General features: G+C 41.6%; 7 protein-coding genes across 8 annotated transcripts; 3 read left to right on the top strand and 4 right to left on the bottom strand.

Moving 5' to 3' along the window:
* Positions 1-46: 46 nt before the first annotated feature.
* On the bottom strand, positions 47-2,441 carry LOC6585362 (microtubule-associated protein RP/EB family member 1). Its single transcript, XM_015160867.3, has 3 exons — positions 1,654-2,441; positions 1,179-1,316; positions 47-1,078 (listed from the first exon to the last, which is right to left on the bottom strand). The coding sequence occupies exons 2-3, from the start codon at positions 1,297-1,299 to the stop codon at positions 399-401; spliced, it is 801 nt and encodes a 266-aa protein (XP_015016353.1). The 5' UTR covers positions 1,300-1,316; positions 1,654-2,441; the 3' UTR covers positions 47-398.
* A 90-nt stretch (positions 2,442-2,531) lies between these two features.
* Positions 2,532-3,420, bottom strand: LOC6585363 (60S ribosomal protein L35). Its single transcript, XM_002010959.4, has 3 exons — positions 3,321-3,420; positions 2,993-3,129; positions 2,532-2,894 (listed from the first exon to the last, which is right to left on the bottom strand). The coding sequence occupies exons 1-3, from the start codon at positions 3,321-3,323 to the stop codon at positions 2,663-2,665; spliced, it is 372 nt and encodes a 123-aa protein (XP_002010995.1). The 5' UTR covers positions 3,324-3,420; the 3' UTR covers positions 2,532-2,662.
* An 82-nt stretch (positions 3,421-3,502) lies between these two features.
* LOC6585364 (ras-related protein Rab-18) lies at positions 3,503-4,747 on the top strand. Its single transcript, XM_002010960.4, has 3 exons — positions 3,503-3,689; positions 3,882-4,314; positions 4,386-4,747. Exons 1-3 carry the CDS (start codon positions 3,631-3,633, stop codon positions 4,485-4,487), a joined length of 594 nt encoding a protein of 197 aa, XP_002010996.2. The 5' UTR covers positions 3,503-3,630; the 3' UTR covers positions 4,488-4,747.
* Positions 4,748-5,015: 268 nt separating this feature from the next.
* Positions 5,016-10,314, bottom strand: LOC6585365 (RNA-binding protein 25). Of its 2 annotated transcripts, XM_044007595.1 has the most exons (7): positions 10,227-10,314; positions 9,805-9,894; positions 9,496-9,734; positions 8,191-9,415; positions 7,051-7,927; positions 5,628-6,259; positions 5,016-5,502 (listed from the first exon to the last, which is right to left on the bottom strand). In XM_044007595.1, exons 2-7 carry the CDS (start codon positions 9,865-9,867, stop codon positions 5,407-5,409), a joined length of 3,132 nt encoding a protein of 1,043 aa, XP_043863530.1. In that variant the 5' UTR covers positions 9,868-9,894; positions 10,227-10,314; the 3' UTR covers positions 5,016-5,406. The 2 variants fall into 2 exon arrangements, with proteins under 2 accessions (XP_043863530.1, XP_043863528.1); XM_044007593.1 differs by having other exon boundaries at positions 9,805-10,314.
* Positions 10,315-10,417: 103 nt separating this feature from the next.
* Positions 10,418-11,810, top strand: LOC6585366 (NAD-dependent protein deacylase Sirt4). Its single transcript, XM_002010962.4, has 2 exons — positions 10,418-10,831; positions 10,999-11,810. Exons 1-2 carry the CDS (start codon positions 10,669-10,671, stop codon positions 11,745-11,747), a joined length of 912 nt encoding a protein of 303 aa, XP_002010998.1. The 5' UTR covers positions 10,418-10,668; the 3' UTR covers positions 11,748-11,810.
* Positions 11,762-13,435, bottom strand: LOC6585367 (G2/M phase-specific E3 ubiquitin-protein ligase). The gene is made up of 2 exons (XM_002010963.4): positions 13,241-13,435; positions 11,762-13,184 (listed from the first exon to the last, which is right to left on the bottom strand). Exons 1-2 carry the CDS (start codon positions 13,433-13,435, stop codon positions 11,829-11,831), a joined length of 1,551 nt encoding a protein of 516 aa, XP_002010999.2. The 3' UTR covers positions 11,762-11,828.
* A 206-nt stretch (positions 13,436-13,641) lies between these two features.
* LOC6585368 (cytochrome c oxidase assembly factor 7 homolog) lies at positions 13,642-15,696 on the top strand. The gene is made up of 3 exons (XM_002010964.4): positions 13,642-13,745; positions 13,967-14,256; positions 14,332-15,696. Exons 1-3 carry the CDS (start codon positions 13,646-13,648, stop codon positions 14,707-14,709), a joined length of 768 nt encoding a protein of 255 aa, XP_002011000.1. The 5' UTR covers positions 13,642-13,645; the 3' UTR covers positions 14,710-15,696.
* The last annotated feature ends 3,545 nt before the right edge of the window (positions 15,697-19,241 follow it).

The raw sequence follows: 19,241 nt of genomic DNA, 5'->3' as shown, positions 1-19,241 counted from the left end.
AGAGCGCACTTAGAGATGGCCAAATAAATAATTGAAAGGCGATGAATTACTGCTCATTAGCCGAATGAACGCGTTCAGTAGTTAGATGTCTTATGGCCATTTCAAATTGGCTCTTAACGATGTTTAGGTATTATTATGGGGAGCAGTAATGTCAAACAATTGAGACAGTACCTACTGAACGCGAACATTGTAAGCATTGTTCTTTATGTAGTGGTTATGTAGAGAAGGTAACAAATTATTGAAAATAGTATCAGATGTTCCCTGTATATGTAGCAGTTCCCAAAGTATGAGTGTGTGAACCTATTAGCGACCGATGACCCCCCTAGTATGTGAATGCATATGCGAGTGTATGTACTAAAGACTGGGTGCGTGAGTAATTGTGTATGTGTGGGTGCAGCTTAGCACTGCCTGCCATTGTTGGGTTGATCAAACAATTCAGCATTGAAAGTTTTGTCATCAAATGGGAACGTCTCAATGCTAGTATCCTCATTGATAATGCCAAGTATTTTGTGAACGACCTCTGGATTAGTCTCTCGATTTTCTTCGCAAATGACCTTGACATCGCGCAATTTCGATGCATACATATCGCGATCCTGTTCGACACGTTCCAGCTCTTGAAGAATGGTACGCATATCGATATTGTTATCCGGCACATCGATAGAAGCCTTCTCCTTGCGATATGTCAAATGAGCATCGCTAACGAAAGTGCGAGTGCGCACCTGATGGGCGCTATACACTGAGCGTGCGCTATGAGATGAATTCTTGGAATAGCTAGCAGTGCTCGGACCGAAGCCCATCGACATGCCATCGCGTGCGGCAAGGGCATTGTATGCCTTTCCCTTATTGTTGGCATTGAAGAACTTGCGGAACCATTGCAAGAACTCAAAGTTATCCTGAAAGCGTCCCTTGATCAAACGCTCAATCGGAATTTCCTTATGGACAGACTTCTTCTGGAAGCTGGCTTGCAGCAGCTTGAAATTGTGCACGAATTCGTGCTCCTGATTGGCACGAAACTTGATGCGCTTAAGAGCAACCGAATTCGGGAACAGCATGTCCATGAATTGGCAATAGGCAGCGCCTGGCAGAAAAAAAAAACACAAGCGGAAGTTTCCTCAATGTCCAATATGTATATGTATACCGACTACTTATTCAAATTGGCCAAGGACTAAGGCGCTTACCTGTGCATAGTTCTTCGATCTTAGTGAATTCAGCCTTCAATTGAGTGTTGACCCAGGACAACATCTCGTGGCGCGACCAGTTCTGCGATGATACATTAGTCGAATGCACGTTCACAGCCATTTTGGTTGGGATCGATTCTTTAGATTAGAAATATATAAATTATTTTATTTATGTATTGTGATCCGTATGTATTCGAGTTGTGAGAATAAATGACCTGTGCCAACTACAGCTTCCTACATTACTAAAGCCAGTGAAAGCAAATCAAAGCAGAGCCAACTGCGATACGTCTATGAGCAGAAAGGCAAGTTTGATCAGGCTTTAGTAGGAAAATGTCCCAACTCTAACCATAATCCAAAATGGTTGCAATTTATTAGCACTCCTTGTGTCTTGGCCACTAATTGCAGCATATTTAACTTTGACTTGGCTTTACGGCATTACTCTCTATACTTACAATTGCAATTTTGTATTACTTACTTTTGTAATGTGGAATATTTTTGTAATTGTAAATCGCTTGATGTGTGCAATGGCAGAGCTCGTGTCAGTTTCTGTGTGAAATCTTCGACAGCTCTCGGAAGTTGCTGAATATAGTGTTAACAGCGCAAAATGGACTCCGGGAAAGGAACACACACACATATACCAATATGATTCAGCCAATCATAGGACCAGCTAGCCTGGAGTCAGTGTTGCTAAAGATGCCGGTACGGCAGACAAGTAAGACCGTTGCTCTTCGGCGATTCCGGCTGCAAAATACTCATTCACAATCAAAACGATACCGGCTCCATTTTTTGATTTGCCACGCCCCCTCCTATCGGTATACGGGTTTTGGCAATTGAGCAGTGGACAAGTTAATAGTACATAAATTGTTAAAATTTGAGGCCTTACTATATCAATCTCAAGCATCGGAAGAGCTCAACATATTACAGAATATTTACAAATTACTATATAGTCAATTCCGATTTTCCTCCCATGGGCGTGGATAATACCACTATATAGAACTTTATAGGAACTCAATCGATGCAGTTTTAGTCGATTTACCGTACCTCTTTGATATGGGCTCTAAAATTTTAACAAACTTTCAATTCTTTAGCACTACAAATAACACAGATTCTTGATATACCACGCCCTCAGTGGGCGCATCGGTATGATCTAGACTTCCGACAAGAGTAACATTCAGATAGGAGCAATATTGCATATGGCAAATCTCTAGCTTCAAAAGCGCGCGCTCATACGGACGGGCAGCAAGACAGCACAATATCAATATACTCGTTTCGGAGCATAAGTTTGAACAGCTTAGGCACACACATTTACACGCGGTTTATCGTTTCTTAACACAATATATATACACATGGATGTTCACATTTAAAAAAAATGGTTTTATTCTTATTCCTTTTGCTTTTGTTTTCAGGAGAATTCTTAGCGCACACTAATTGGCAACAACAAATTATTGCTGCCTGTTGGGTATTTAGTTCCAATAATTTGTTTTCTATGCTTTAAGGGCATATTTGCGTTGTGGGAAGATGGAACGCTTGCGGATTTCCTTGAGGGTCTTGCGGTTGGCATCGCGTGGCGACAGGGCCTTGCGCATGGAGCGTGTCTTCTTCTTGCGCAGATCCAAAGGCTTGTACTTCTTGTTCTTGAAGACCTTGCGCAGATTCTCCTTCTGCTTCTGGTGCATCACAATGTAGACGCGTGCGATGGCCTTGCGGACAACGCGGCTGCATAAAGCAAGCAAAAAAAAAAATCAAGGAAAAGAACACAAATTAGTCAAACATTCAATAGAATAGTAGGAGAGGGGAATGTATGAACAACTTACATCTTGGACAGCTTGGATGGTGCTCCGCCGGTGACCTTAGCCACACGCAGATTGAGCAGCTCATTCTTGAGCTCATCCAATTGCTTGGTGAGCTCCTTCTTGTCCTTCGTTCTCAATTCTGAGCACTTGATCTTCACCTATGCGAGAAGAGCAAAAACAATTTGTGGAATACTTTAGTAATTGGTTTATTAAGGCGTACACACAAAAAATAATATTCGACGCAAAAAGTATGCACAGTTTGATTCGTGTTTCATACATTTTTTTCTTATTTCATGCACGGATGTTATTTATTTTTAAGAATTATAATTCACAGAAACTTGGTACCAACCATTTTTCTCGCTGGTCACGTCAAAAAAGAAAGAACTAGGGCCGGACAATCGAACGAGGGCTATCGTATGAAAACAAACGACGATTTTGACAAATGGCAGTTGTGTCATTTTACAGCACTGGCATATAGATAGCCCAACACTATTGTGTGTGGAGCGATGCTGTTAATCGACACTGTGGCAACGCCAATAAATCCAGCCCACGGCCCCCGCACAGCACAAGCAAATCCGCTAATAGTTTAAGTTTAATCGTAAATGAACTAACTATTAAGAAGAAAACAAAATAAAATACATACCCGACAAATCGCAAACATGGCTGACAGAGCAATAAAGCTGCTCATCATAGGAGAGAGCGGCGTTGGAAAGTCCAGGCAAGCAATTTAACACAATTCCAATTACATTTGCAATTGCGTATTTCATCTGCGCACGCATACACACATGTAAACATGTAAACACTTAAACTGAGATAAGCGTTTTCTATGACTTAGTCATACAAGTGTATTGTTTATTTCGCATTCAAATCTATTGTGAATCTATTGTTTTTCGTTTGTTGCATATTCCAGCCTGATACGTCGTTTCGTTGAGAACAAGTTTGATGACAATCATGACGTCACAATTGGTATGGACTTTAAGAGTGCCATCATGAATGTGGATGGCATTGACTACAAGGTTGCACTGTGGGACACAGCGGGCGCCGAAAGATTTCGCAGTCTAACACCCAGTTTCTATCGCAAGGCGCTGGGCGCCATACTTGTGTATGACATCACAAATCGCGAATCACTGGTCAAACTGGATGCCTGGATGGCAGAGCTGGATAGCTACAGTGATAATCCGAATATAGCGATTATTGTGGTTGGCAACAAAATTGATAAGGATCGTGTCGTTGACCGGGAAGATGGCCGTAAATTTGCGCGCAAACATCGGGCGCTCTTCATCGAAACATCGGCCAAATGTGATCAGTTCGTTAGTGATGTGTTCAAGGATATTGTGGAGAAGGTAGGCTTTTTATTGACATTATTATGACACTTTTCAAATTCATTTGTGATAATATTGTCAACCCATTCCAGATTGTTTCATCAGAATATTTCGTTAACGGGAATACTTCGAATGGCATGACGATTGACAATACCCAGGATGTTGACTCAAGCCCATCGACGTGTTATTGTTGACGTGCGCGTTGTGCTTTTCCTTGGTTCATTCTGCTTTTCGATAATTCATTTTCTTAAATTTGTAGAGTATATTTATTTTAAACGTATCAATTTCAACTTAGTATAAATGCTTTACAACATATCCCAAAACAAAAAATGAAATGCCTCGATTTTGCAACGTCCGCTTCTGTTCGGTAAGCAACACGACGAAAATGTTTATATGTACCTAAACTGTAAATATAATTATCCCATACACCAACGCAGCGATTGGCTAACAATAATTTGCTACTGACTTTTTTTTTTTTTTTGTATATACCAAAAAATAGAAAGCGCTGAATTGGTTCCGTTATTTTTAGCCCAGTCGCGCAAGCGCTCAATCCCTGTCCCCCTTGCTCCCTTTCATAGTTTTATAGTTTGTTTTTGTTTTCTCTCTTTTTATTATTAAATTTATATGAAGAAATTTCTTCAAGTCAGAAAGCTCTTTGCGCTAAATTAAATTAAAAAAAAAAAATTCAATAAAAGAAAAAAAAATGGCAAAGGAAAAAACGCTTTTTAGATAGAAATGTACATGGAGCACGATTGTTATTCAAATTTCTTTTCATTCAGTTTGATTGGTGTTTGCGTGTGAGTGGGTGTTTAGGTGTGTTTGTGAGTGTATTTACAAATATATGAATTTAATTTTAAATTGTTTTCTTTTCGTTTGTTGTAATTACCGCTAAAAACACGAGGTGACAAAATTGTTGACGCTAAAGCGATGTTTCGTCAAAGAATCTATTCCAGACGTACGCCCTATGTATGTACATTTTCTATAATCATAGTGTTTGGTTTTAATGTTTTTTTTTTTTCGTATTTTTTTTTTTTGTATAGTATCTAGGCATTACAAATGTAACTTAAAGTTATAGCAACGTCTCCGTTGTAGGCGCTGCCATCTGTCTGTCATCTACTTGCCAGCGATGCCACTCTTTTTGGCATCCAGTTCGTAGATGAGCAAACGCCACATTTTCACCACAAACACTTCAGCCTCCTCGTCCAGCACCTGTCGCGTAGCATGAGTGGTAGTGAGAGAGAGAGAGGGAAGGAGATAGAAAGAGTGTGTTGTTTATTAATGTTGGAAGGTGAAGAATTTGATATTGTGTTGTACAATATATAGCGTATACTCACCATTTGGACATCGTCCAATATGCTTTGGGGCGGACTGCCGGCCAATACTTTGGAACATATAAAGTCCACTAACGTTGGCTCCGGCTCACCGATATATTCGATGATTTTCTTATTGATCCATGGACGTATTTTGCGTTCCATTAGACCGCTGTCAATCTCGTTGCGGTCAAGCTTATAATTAAATAGTTCCTCCTTTTGTGTGGGTATCCTGTCAATAATGCTTTTTATATGCCGCCGTTTTTCATCATGCACCTTTGCACCATTCTCATCCTTTTTGGTGTTTGACGCGGCGGCATCTGCGCCACCCGCAGATGCAGCTGCATCATTCTTACCATGATGTTTGCTGCCGGCATTGTTGGCACCGCTGCTGCCGCTGCCACTGCCGCTACCGCTACCGCCGCTGCTGCCGCCGCCATGCTTGCCATGCTGGCTGCTGCTATTCTTGCCACTTGACCCGGAGGATGCTGAGCCAGATCCATTGCCACCGCCCCCGCCTCCAACTGCATTCGCTATCTTCTGGCTAACGGCAGCGGCAGCAGCTGTCGCCGCTGATACAGCAGAACTCTGACGCTCCGCAGCCGTCTGTGATGCGCTTATCGATGATGTGCTATTGCTTATATTGTCATCATAATCTGCAATGGACAAACCAAATACATATATTATTATAATGTTCCACAATTGGTTTGGTTTTGAAATTTGAGCATTGGATATCTAATTTACATAGATCTATGCAGAAAATTGACATTTATAGATATTATTTCGAATATAGATTGGAAGTACTCTGGTATTCCTTAGCTACTAACTAACTAACTAACCCTAATATAGATAGCTCTATGTAATTAGGATCGTTACGGATATAATGTTATCTTTGGATAAATTTTCTAATATATGCCACAAGCTGAGTAACCATAACTATTACTTAACTTTTATATTATATATATGATATAATTTTAAACTTGACAACTTTTAAGTAATTCAATCTGCTCGAAATTCTCACCTCGCATATGCCTCACATAATAATAACTCTTTTTCTTTGACATTGGGTTTTCTATACAAATAATATCTCTTCTTTGATTCTAGGTTACCTTCACATAGAGCTACCATATCATATGCATATACTATTTCATTTTTAGGAATCATAACCCTCTTCTTAGATCTGAGATTATCTTATCAAGTTAGCAAATCTATTAATATGCTTTCCTACTTCAACCCAAGTTTTATATGCACAAAGTGGAGCATAAAAGCAAAGGCAATTTCATAAGGTTTATGGCGAAAGTCTATCCCATTATGACATTCCTTGTACTTTCTTTCTTTCTTTCTCTACAGGGCATCTAGCAACCCATTACGTAACTCTCCTTTACTCTCCTTTACTCTTCTCCATCCTATCCCCTATATCTCTTCCTTCTCACTCTCGCTCGCTCACCTAAAGGCACCAGTTTGCGCTTCTTGGGATTGATGTTCTCGTCGTTGTCGTCATCGTTGGTAAAGACGCCCGTTGTCTCGATCACCTTCTTCTTGAGACTGTTGCCGAGGGTGAGAGAGATGAGCGGCATGCTCATTGCCGAGGCGGCCGCAGCGGCTGCTGCCACCGTCTGATGGTCATTCTCTATGGCATTCATTGTGGGCGTATGGATGTTGGCTAATGAGTCCCTGGACTCGCTATTCTGTCGGCTGACACTATCGTCGCCGCCTCCGCCGCCAGCTAGATTGCTGTTGTTGCTAATGTTGTTGTTGTTGCTGTTCTTGAGATGGGAATAGCCGCTGGCATTGGAGGCCGTGTCGGCCATAGAGGCGCGATCATCGTTCGTCGATATGGAATCCTCCGAAGGCGGTGGCTTATGCACCAGCGCACCGCCTCCAACGCCAATCACGCTGTCTCGGCTATCATAATCCTCGTTCAGCTGTTGCTTGCGTCGCTCTGCGTTTAGCTGCTGCTCCTGTTGCTCCTGCTGCAGTGGCTCGACGTCACGTCGCTGCGCCTCCAGATTCACATTGATCAGAATACGCGGCTCGTAGAGTTTTTCGATTTCACGTCGCGCCTTCTCGAACTCCTGCGAAGGATTCTCATATTCGCCGCTAAAGATTTTGTTCTTCAACTCGGTCAGTTCGTCTGCCTCCTTTTCGCGATCCTTTGAATCGGCATCCGCTTCGCGCACTCGTTCCGCCAAGCGCTGCTGCAGCTCACGGCCTCGATAGTAAAGTGCATCGTCTCGTTCGTCATCGTAGTCTTCAACGAATTCCTTCAAGCGCTTGGCGTCCTTTTCGCGCTCTTCCTGACGCAGCATCTCCTTCAGACGATACTGCAATGATTGATGATAATTTGTTAAGATTAATATGCTTCAATGACATGCGCTGATTCTGCAAGGACCCTTTCTCTATTTGCTTTGATGACTCTCGCTTAAATACAGTATACCCTAGTCTATTCCAATAGTCTTGACTTATACTATACTGACTACTTCAAACCTAATAGAGCCTACATCCGAATTATAATAGTTGAGTTACTACTACCATGTATAATATTTGGATTCACCCCAGCTAAAGCTCAGTGTGTCTCGCTCTTCACCTTTTCGTTCTCCTTGGCTTTGCGCTTCTCGCGTATCTCCCAGTTGGTCAGGCGCTCCTGGTAGGCGGCCTCCTTTTCGCGCGCCTTCTTCTCGGCCTTTTTGCGCTCGCGCATCTCCTCCTCCATCTCCTTTTCACGACGAGCATCGCGCACCGGCTTGATGATCTTCTCTTCGCGCTCACGCTCACGTTCACGCTCTCTGTCCCGCTCACGCATCTCGATGCGCTCTCGCTCGCGTTCCCGTTCACGTTCCCGCTCACGTTCTCGCTCACGGTCACGCTCCCGTTCCCGCTCACGTTCACGCTCACGCTCCTTGTCGCGTAGCTCACGCATCTCACGCTCGCGCATCATTTCGCGTTCACGCTCACGATCACGGTCACGGTCACGATCACGCTCACGTTCCCGTTCACGATCGCGTTCCTTGGTGCGCGACTTGGAGCGTCGATCGCGACGTCGTCCCTCCTTGTGGGCGTCAATGGCGCTGCTGGTGGTGCGCTCCTTGTGATCCTTGGACAGGCGCGCAGACGACTCATCGATGGTGTGTACCGAATCCTTGCGACTGCGCTGAGTGACTGGATCCTTGCCGGGCTGTTCCTTGTCAGTGATTTCCACAATTTCCTCCACTTCGCCGCCCACCACAGAGGGCTTGCTGGCGCTGGCGCTCGCACTGGTAGCACCGCTGGCGGCGCTGCTGTTGTTCTTGCGCTCTGCTTCGCGCTGTTGTTTTTTACGCTCGCGCTCCTTTTCCTTCTCCTTACTGGCCAGCTGTTTCTCCTTTTCCTTCTCCTTTTCGAGCTCCTTGCGGTGCTCGTCGGCTTCGGCACGTTTTCGGAACTTGCCGATCTCACTGCTGATCAAATTGCGTTTCTCCTCCTCGAGCGCGTTGTCGTTCAAGGATTTGATCTTGATGTCATCTTCGCCGCGTCGCGTCTTCTTGTTGCGATTGCTGCTGCTGCTGCCATAGAGGTCGCCGCGATTGCTGCCATCGAAGCCCTCGAATTCGTGTTTATGCTCCTCAAGCAGTTCGTGCATCTGGCTGGTGGCAAACTCGTCCTCAGTCTTTTCATCCACGGCATTGGGACCGCCCTCGCCATTCTTGCACTCCTTCTCCTTGTAATCCTCTATTAGCACTTTGTTCTTAGCATCCACCTTAGCCACCAGCTTCTTACCATCAATCTCCAGTTCACTGAGCAGCCGCACAGATCTCATCGCCGCAATGGGACCGCTGCAAAGGATGTGCAAGGGAGAGAGGAAGACCAATTAGATACCGTTTATGGCATAGAAGCCGACTATGTTTTAGCTTACTCGAATTCACAAAATCCGAACGTGGAGACACGCTTCCAATTGATGACAACGCCACAGGTGGCCAATATGCGCTTCAGCAACGATTCCGGGACGCGTTCACTGATGTTGCCCACAAAGACAGTAATGACGGGTCCACGGAACTGAGGCTGGGGCTCTGGCGGACGATGATACACTGTTGGCTGTGAGCTGATCGTCGCTGAGTTGCGATAGCTGCGTGGCGGGGGTATCGGAGGCATCAGCTAGCATGCCAAGCAGCGAAAAAAGAAATTTTCAATTCTGGGCAACATTTTGTATTTTATATCGACTTACATGCGGCGGTGGTATTGATGCATTCATATATGGCGGCATCGGCGCACGCGGTGGATATGACATTTTGGTTGTTCCTTATGTTGTGCCTTCCTGTTTTTAAATACTATTATTTTGTATTTTTGTATTTGTTGTTGGCGTGCGTGCGAATTAAAGCCGACACATTCATACACACCAACACACATGCAAGCACATTCGCTCACTCACACAAACACACACGCACACATGCACGCGCGCACACGAAACAGGCACACACACGGGTGTGTTGGAGTGAACGTGAATCGTGTACGATATATTCGTAGATCAAATGCAAATATGTGTACACAGTGCTAACAACAAGAGCGTGTACGTTCAAGCCAACCACACGCGTATATTAGTCTTGAATCGCGTTTTTTGTCTTTCAATTTGTTAGTTTTTGTACATACATATGCAATTAAAGAAAACTACACGTAAAAAAGGCTGCTCTCAAATTTTCACCACTGCAGCCGCTGAACATAGAGATGGACAAGCGTGTAAGCGCTCTTGTTATCGCTTGCGCGTGCGATATATGTACAAATGCAGTCCGTTGTGCGTTGACAGCTAATCGACCATCTGCAGTGCTGTATAATTCGCGAAAATCTACGATCAGCTGTTTCATTAAATGAAAAACACGCACAAATACAATAAAAACATTCGAGATTTTATAACGAAATAGAGTACATATATATAGCAAAAAACGAAAATATATCAAATAATTCGATATATAAACATCCTGGCAGTTGATATTGGCATTTAACAGCTGCTGACATATATTTGTGTCTGTGCTGCGGCTATAGAAAGCTAAGTTAAATTATTATTATTTTGGAAATTTATTTTAATTATTATACAATGCGTCTGGGTGGTGTGTTACGATGCCGCAGCGTTATTAAACAGCAATATGTGCCGCAGCACAAGCCCGTTCTGAATGATGATATAAAACGCTTGGAGGAGTTCTTGCTGTCCAGACCAAATATTTTGGTACTTACAGGCGCGGGCATATCAACAGAATCGGGTAAGCGTAAGCTAACTGCTATAAAACGAATTAAGCTGGACTAGCGCTCTATAGCAATAAGCTTCTGTGAGTTATCTAATATATCTTGGGCGCAATTAATGAAAAGCGATTCTGAGTTAGGGATTTCTCACTGTAATTATATTAATATACCTTTTCCCTATTGGCAGGCATACCCGACTATCGTTCCGCTGGCGTTGGCCTGTACGCGCGCACCAATCACAAACCCATCCAGCACAGCGAGTTCTTGAAATCCGACGCAGTACGAAAACGTTATTGGGCCAGGAACTTTGTGGGCTGGCCAAATTTCTCAGCAACCCAACCGAATGCTACACATTATGCTTTGGCGCGCTTTGAGCGCGAGCTGCGCATCCAAGCAGTGGTCACCCAGAACGTGGACCGTTTGCATAGCAAGGCGGGCACCAAGAACATTGTGGAGCTGCATGGCAGCGGCTATGTGGTCAAGTGCTTGGACTGCGACTATCGTATCGAGCGGCACGAGTTCCAAAACATACTCACCTCGATGAATCCGGCATTCAGCGATGCACCGGACATGATACGGCCCGATGGCGACGTCGAGATCCCAGCCGAATATATTGAAAACTTTAAAATCCCCACATGCCCGCAATGCGATGGCAACCTGAAGCCAGAAATTGTATTCTTTGGCGATTGTGTGCCAAGGGAGCGACTCGATGCCATTGCCAAGATGATTTACACCAGTGACGGACTGCTGGTGCTCGGCTCCAGTCTGCTTGTCTTCTCCGGCTACCGCATAGTGCTGCAGACGAAGGACCTGAAGTTGCCCGTGGCCATTGTCAACATTGGAGAGACGCGGGCCGACCACTTGGCTGACATCAAGATCTCCGCCAAGTGCGGCGATGTGTTGCCCAAGCTCTTCGACTATCGTCCCACAACTTAAAGAAAAACAACGGATTTGTAATGCTCATGAAACTGTAAAAATATAATATTATTTTTTAAAACATTGGAGAACCCTTTGGCACTACATGTTGTTTTCGATATATTGATCGATTTTGTCGTAGACGCCGCGATCGCTTTCACGATACCAAACGTCGGTCTCCACCAGCTGCAGCTGCATCAGTGTCTCCTCTGAGAAATCGCCAAGACGCTTGTCGTCGATGGAAAAGCGTAGGGTGCAGCTGCCAACGCACGGATTTTCTAGGTTTTCATTGTACTCGTAAACAACAAGATAGAAATGGCCGTCGCTGAAAAAGGATTCGCGCAACGGCAGCGGTGGCTTAAGGAAATCGGCCAGCAGCTGCTGAATTGATATGGGTTGAGTATCTGGCAACTCAATGACGCTTGACTCAACGGAAATTGGTGGTGCAGGCAACGGCTGTGGCTCCTGCAGCTGCTGTGTCTCTTTGACTGCCAATTCGTTTAGCTTCTCGCAGCTGAGAGCATTTAGACGCTGCGAGGACTTAATAGTGATGATGGTGGCGTCGACCAGCGAGGACTCGTCCTCGGAGAGAACTGGGGAATCATCGTCAGCTGCGACGCTCAGCTCGTTGCAATTCTTAGGCATATAGAATGAAGAGTCAATGGATTCATCTGATGTTGTTAACTGTTGCTTGGGCTGCTGGAGCTTGGCCTCCACCTCTGCGCACATGTTGCATTTGAAATTGTTCGGTTCGTTGGCGGAGGCACGCGATAGACGCATTGTGCCTACATAGCACTTGTAGTGGGTGCCGACAGCAGCGCAAAGGATGCACGGTTGAATAATCCAAGTGTTGCGATTGAAGTCGCGGCCCTTTGGGCACAGGCATATGGCCTGCTCGCAGCGCATACGGCGGTTGTGTAGCTCGCTGTAGGCGTTTGGCTGGCGCTCCCAGGTGGCATCGCGGTCGGGCACGAAGACCGACTGAAGGCGTATGTTGTCATGGAAAGTCTTCGAGCGGCACCAGAGACAGCGCAAGTAGTAGCCAGAGGCCAGAGCATAACGACGCATGCATGTGCGGTGGGCGAAGCCCTTGCGGCAACAATCCCCGTAGGTGACATTGTGGAGCAGAAAAGGGGAGATCGGGCGGAAGCAGATGTCACACTGGGCCGACTTGGGCGGGTCGGCCACCAGCTGCCGCTTGTAGTCATCCATCGGTGCACAATTCTCGCAGTAGCTGCGGAAGTCATCACAGAATTGATAAACACAACGATTTTCCAGGCCACAGATCATGTGGAAAACAATGCGGCATTTGAAGCAAATCACGCTGGCGCCCTTCTCGCGACAGAAGGCGCATTTACGCTTCTGGGCAGCGACTGCCTCCTGGCGTATGTCGCGCAACAAGAAGCCCAGAATTCCGCTCGAGTCGCCGCCGCGTTGTGGCAAGTTCGAAGATAGCAGCTGTTGGCGGCAAAAAACAATGCGCATAAAGAATAATTTAAATGGTTTTTTTTTACCAGGCAATAGTAATGCACTGTTACATTCTGTTTGACCATCCATTCGCCGTAAAGTAATGCGTCGTCTTCTTCTTCGTTTGCATTGTTCTTATTGCATATATCACATGTACGCATTTCTTTTTTATTTTTATTCAAACTACGATTGAAGCAACGCAAAGCATTACATTTATCGATTACTGATATACTGGAACCCATTTTGACTGCTCAACACTGTTGAGACTGAATACTTTATACAAGCAGCTCACTCACATCACTAAAACACACACACATAAAGTCAGCAGCTACTACAACAACAAAAATTCGACGACGGCGACGACGACGACGACGATACCAACATAACATCAAGAGAGGCATTGACTAAACTGGCTGTTATTTATATAAATACACATAGAAAATAATAACACAATGGCGTATGACTTAAAAAAGGAGTCTGACGTTAAGGAATATGTGGAAAAGCTGGGCGTTGAATATCGCTTTGGCTGCTATTCTGAAAAGAAACCGGAAGGTAAATACCAACAACAACAACAGCAGGCGGCCAATACACCAGAAGCAGCAGCAACAACAACAATAACAACATAACCTAGGTTTTCTTCTTGTATTCGTAATTGAATTACAAAACAAAACATCGGCAACTTTGTAAATGATATGTGAAAATCTAAAGCTTTGGATGAGATGCCATCCGATTGCACAATCTAAATATGCATTTGTTTTTACAAATATTTTCAGTGTGCCATTTGCTGGGCGACTATTTGGAGGGAATTAAGAAGGACTTCGAGAAGGCATCCAAAGTATACAAATCAACATGTGACGACTATGGATATGCCAAGTCCTGTTATAAATATGGCAACTATAGCTTCCTGGGCAAGGGTAAGAGCGGCAGCAAAGGCGAGCCTCGCGTCGCCTATCAGTACTATGAGAAGGGCTGCAATCTGAACGATTCGGATGCTTGTCTGCATTCCGGTCTGCTGCTCGTCTCACGCTCCATGCCCAAAGAGATTGACCGAAATGTGCCTAAAGTGAGTTGGGTCCAATTATACCGCCGCAGCCCTAACGTCTCTTAATTCGATCTGATTTCGCTCTGATATTTGCAGGGTTTGCAGTTTCTCACCAAGAGCTGTGACATGAACAATGCCACTGCCTGCTTCTATTTATCTGGGATGCATATTTCGGGCGTGCAGAAGAAGCCGGAGGATGCGTCCACCGCGGCACAGACCAAAACGCTTAAGGACACCGATTACATTGTGCTCAAGGACATGAAGAAGGCCTTTCAGTTCGCCTACAAGGCGTGCGAATTGCGTAACATGTATGCGTGCGCCAATCTTAGCCAGATGTACAAACGCGGCGATGGCATCGAGAAGAACGAGAAGGAGGCGGAGAAATATAAGAAGCTGGCGCTCGAAATGCAGGAGGAGATGAAGAAGCAACAGGAGACGCTCACTTTTCAACAGGGCGTCGGCATGCCAAACTGATTTATCCTATCAATATCTACCTATATGTACATGCGCATGTATACATATATATATATATTGTTATGTACATGTATATATATCTGTGTGCATGTATAGTCAAGTTTCATATCCTTTTGTTTCTATTATCTCTACTTTTTGCCTATTTTGTTCCGTTGAGATTTCGTAAAGATTTGCTATAACTAATTTAAGTGGGTTATATATATATATATACTATATACATATATGTATATATGTATTTTTTGTTTTTTCGTGTATATAGACAGCGGCATTTGCGTTTTCGGCATGTGTTTTGAAAAATTCCTAGTTTTAATTGTTAAAGTTTAAACGATAAACCAGAGAAAACGAAGAAAAAAAAAAAAAAAGAAAAACAACAACCTTATATAGTCCCGTTGATACCTTAATTAAATACAAAGAAACAAACCAAAATCAAGCACAAACACAAATGACTTTCATATATACATATATATAAAGCAAATAAAAATCTGCAATGATAATGCTAATCAGAGCTGTGAAATATAATCAAAGCGTTTCAATATGACTAGCTTAAATAATGCAGTCGATTCCACAATCTTTAGATTGATTTAGCAATGTTCTAGCATTAATTCGGTATAGTCTAATTGGAAGTGCAATTGGAAAGAGAGTACCAATTAGAACAGAGGTATTCACTCCAATAAGTCATAAGCGTAAACTCTCGAATTGTGCAACAACGAGAATGCCAATGGGATTACTGCAATATGAGGCATGTAATTTAATAATTAATAATTAATTTATATATATAAATATATTGTATATTGTATAGTGTATATATCATCCGAATAATATGACATATATTTCTATAAAGACTATAAGTTAAAGCCAATTAGAGAACATCTTGAGAGCTTTCGTGCCAGCTGTGCGTGTTCTATTTAATAAGTATTTAGTTGCATACCTAAATATATAAGGTATGGGCTCTATTGTCTATAGTATGATTAAAACATTTGATCACGACATATTTGTATCTATATTTGGGTCTATAAAGAATGTCCAAATCTCTCTCTATTGCTTTCCCATTCACGAAGTCGTAACAAAGCTCGGTTCTGACCCATATGAAGAGATCCATGCAAATATTTAACATTTAGCCCGTCAGTTAGTAAATCAGTCAATCGATCATTGAATTAATGGAATGTTGGAATAATCATTCAATCAATCAATCGGCCAATTAATAATTTAGTTCATCAATCAGTTCAGTTCAATCAGTTCAATCAATTCACAAAATCAATCTGTAATACTAATATTATTCAATTAATCGGTCAATCAGTCTTTCAATTATTCAGTCAGTCAAGCTATTATTGTGGATTAAGTAGATTATTCGACATCATTCAATTAATCAATCAGTCATCAGTAAGTTAGTTCATCGGTAAGTCAGTTAATCAATTAGTTAGAAGATCAAATCTGTCCGACAATGAGTTAAATAATCAACAGTCTATCAGTCAATCAATCAATCAATTAGTTAGCCAATCAACCAGTCAATCAATCAGTCACTTGGAATTTAAACAGCTAATCGGTCGCTTAAGCAATCAACTATTCAATCAATCAATCAGTTATTCAGAAGTCATTCAATCAAATCAATCAGGAATTCAATTAGTCAAACTATCATTAGGTCGTTCAAACTGTATTTCGGTCCATTATTCACTTAGTTATGTAGCTAAGATCTTAATCAATCAGTTGGGCCGTCTCTAATCAGCTAAACAAGTCATTAATTAGTCAATCAATCAGTTATTTAATTAATCATCACGCAATTGTCGCTTCATCTATTCAGAGGGGCAATCAATCAGTCAGACTCTATATAAGCATGCCAAAGCCAAAGACTTCTCTAATTAGAATTGCGTACGCCCAATTGGGAAATCAAACCATTTGCTGCTTGCCCATGGAACTTCGATGAAGTCCAATGGGACACGTAATGCTCATCATAACTCATCACAAATAGAGCGAGATAAGCGCATAAAACAGGCAAAACAAATAAAATGATCTCGCACAATTTTTTGTTCACATTTCATATTTTTGTATAGCTTTTAAGCTGTCCTGTTTGTCAAGATTTCTGTTTGATTAACTGTAATATAAATATTTGCAAACACATGTGCCAGACAGACAGAGACTGGGAGAAGAGGGGGAGATATGCTAGTAACAAAATATGTTTTACGTATACTTATTTTTTCCTTCCAATTTTCCTTTTTTTGGGAGATGACGAATTTTTTGTTTTCTTTTCTCTTCATATTTTTTTCTTGGAGTATTCAGACATGTTTCCCCGATAAGATGAATGAATATTTAATGAATGGGGGCACATATTGCATAGGCAAACTAAGATCCGCTGAGATGTGATAAGAATGAATTGGCTTTGTACACGGGGAGAGGGACGAGGAAAACTTTATTTGTTAGTCGAGGCGCCTCATTTCGGTTGCTATATCAATCTCTATTTTGTGTAATACTTGCTAGCAGCGCACAGTGGTCGATTTCATAGGCCAAAAATGCAAAATTGTTTTTTTTTTTTTTTTTTGAATTTGTAACATTGGGCATTATTTTCATTTCTTAAAATAACATTTAAGCCCACTGTACACTTTGCACTATCCCATTTGCACACGCTACAAATAGCAACAAAAACTAGACAAACAAAAAATAATAAATAATAATAATAAAATTCGTGGCCTTTGCAGTGAACGAAGCTGAAAAGTGGTCTCTGACGAAAAATTAAATTTTAATATTAAATTGTGTCTAATTGTTATAAATTATTATGAATATTGAAAGAGAAGGTTAACACTATATAACTTAGTGAATTTTGTAAAATAACTTTTATATTTTATATTCTCTAAACTTGTAGTCTCAATTTTAGCTGCCATCTTTCGCCTCCCTTTCTGTTTTTCTACCTTATGTATGTGGGTGTATTTACTTGCTTAATTTGTTTCTGTGTTTTCATTATTTGTGTTTTGATCGTCATATGCGTTTCTGTTTGACATGAATGATATTGAAAAATCTTTGAAAAAAGATGTACGAATTTAGATTGTCTCCATTACATAAGATTTTTCAAATATTTTCTTCATGTTGCCTATAGACTTGAAATGAGACTGTAGTAAATAAAAGGCTTAGAAAGCAAAAAAAAAATTGGGTTAATTGTCAACAAGTGGAAGTGGATCTTCAAATGATGGGAACACTGCAAGAACATTTTTTTTTAAGTATCCTCACATATCAGCCGCAACATTACTGCAAGCCCCATCATCAGGGTATACAATTAATGCTTACAAATTTAGAGCATTATCGCTAGATAGAGCAAGAGAGCTAACATTAACGTATTCCTGGCATTACCTTCCTTACTGCACTGGCATAGCATATTAATTCACACTCCTGATGTTATAAAATATGCATAGCTTCAATTAGTGAGCTCTCTGAAGAAGCTGCTGAGGCAAGTAATAAGACTAAGATGTTTCGCCTCAATCATACACGAAAACTTCTACGAGTAGCTACAAATTGAACAGATTACATTTGAGCTCAGATCCTCTAATCAGTGGTCAACGAAAGTTACCATGCAAAAATAAATCGACTCTATAAAAATCAGTCGTTAATTTACTTCAATAAAATAAGAAATCTCTATTCACTTATCAACAATTTTTAATTTATCTATTTCGGGTAGTGGGTTTATGTATGTAAATGTTTTTGTCTATTTCTTATTATAATTTTAAAAACCTATAAATTTCGCTTTGATATTTGCAGCAGAAGTATTTTTGTCTGCTAATTTCATGCAAGACCGACCACTGTGCAGTGGGGCAAGCGGGCACGTACATATGTATGTATATCTGACCATTGAAAAGCATCGGGAAAAACTATAGGTTTAACCGTTTGATAGTAAGGTGGCGCTTGAACTGGACCTATTTTATATACTCGAGTTTTTGAGCTATGATTAGAAAATTTTGCTACACAGATAGATAGATTTATATATATATGTATCTATAAGAAGGCTTATTTCGTAAACAAAATTCTGCATTATGAAAAGATACGGTATTCTGCAGTCGGTGATAGTCGATTGCTAAGTTAGTACTTGTTTTTTAGTTCATCTTATCTATCTTTATGTTCTTTCGTCCACGTAATCTTACAATTCGCATAAGTAAACGATGCTAGATTCAATATTTTGATGTTCTCACAATTTCTGACAAGTTTTTTCGGTCAAGATGTTTTTTGTTGTTGCTAGGTTTACCGTTTATATTGATATAGTATAATTTTTAGTTTTCAGACCCACATACATATATACATATGTACATATATACATAAGGTTATGAGTGCATTACTAACATCAATACTAAATTTAGTATTATATATATATATTCATATGTATAATATAATATAATATTTGTTTAATTAAATACTTAAAAGTAGTTCAATTAAACAGTTTATTCTAGGTAACTGTTAGCTAACTGTTGTTTTTTTTTCTCTTGTTTTTTTTTTTTTCAAAACAAGCCAAGCCCAAATCAAAATAGCCCAATAAATAACTTTCTTTGATGGCACGA

Source organism: Drosophila mojavensis, unplaced genomic scaffold, assembly GCF_018153725.1.
Source record: "Drosophila mojavensis isolate 15081-1352.22 unplaced genomic scaffold, ASM1815372v1 contig_136, whole genome shotgun sequence".
Taxonomy (NCBI): domain Eukaryota; kingdom Metazoa; phylum Arthropoda; class Insecta; order Diptera; family Drosophilidae; genus Drosophila; species Drosophila mojavensis.
This window is presented reverse-complemented; position numbering and strand designations above follow the sequence as displayed.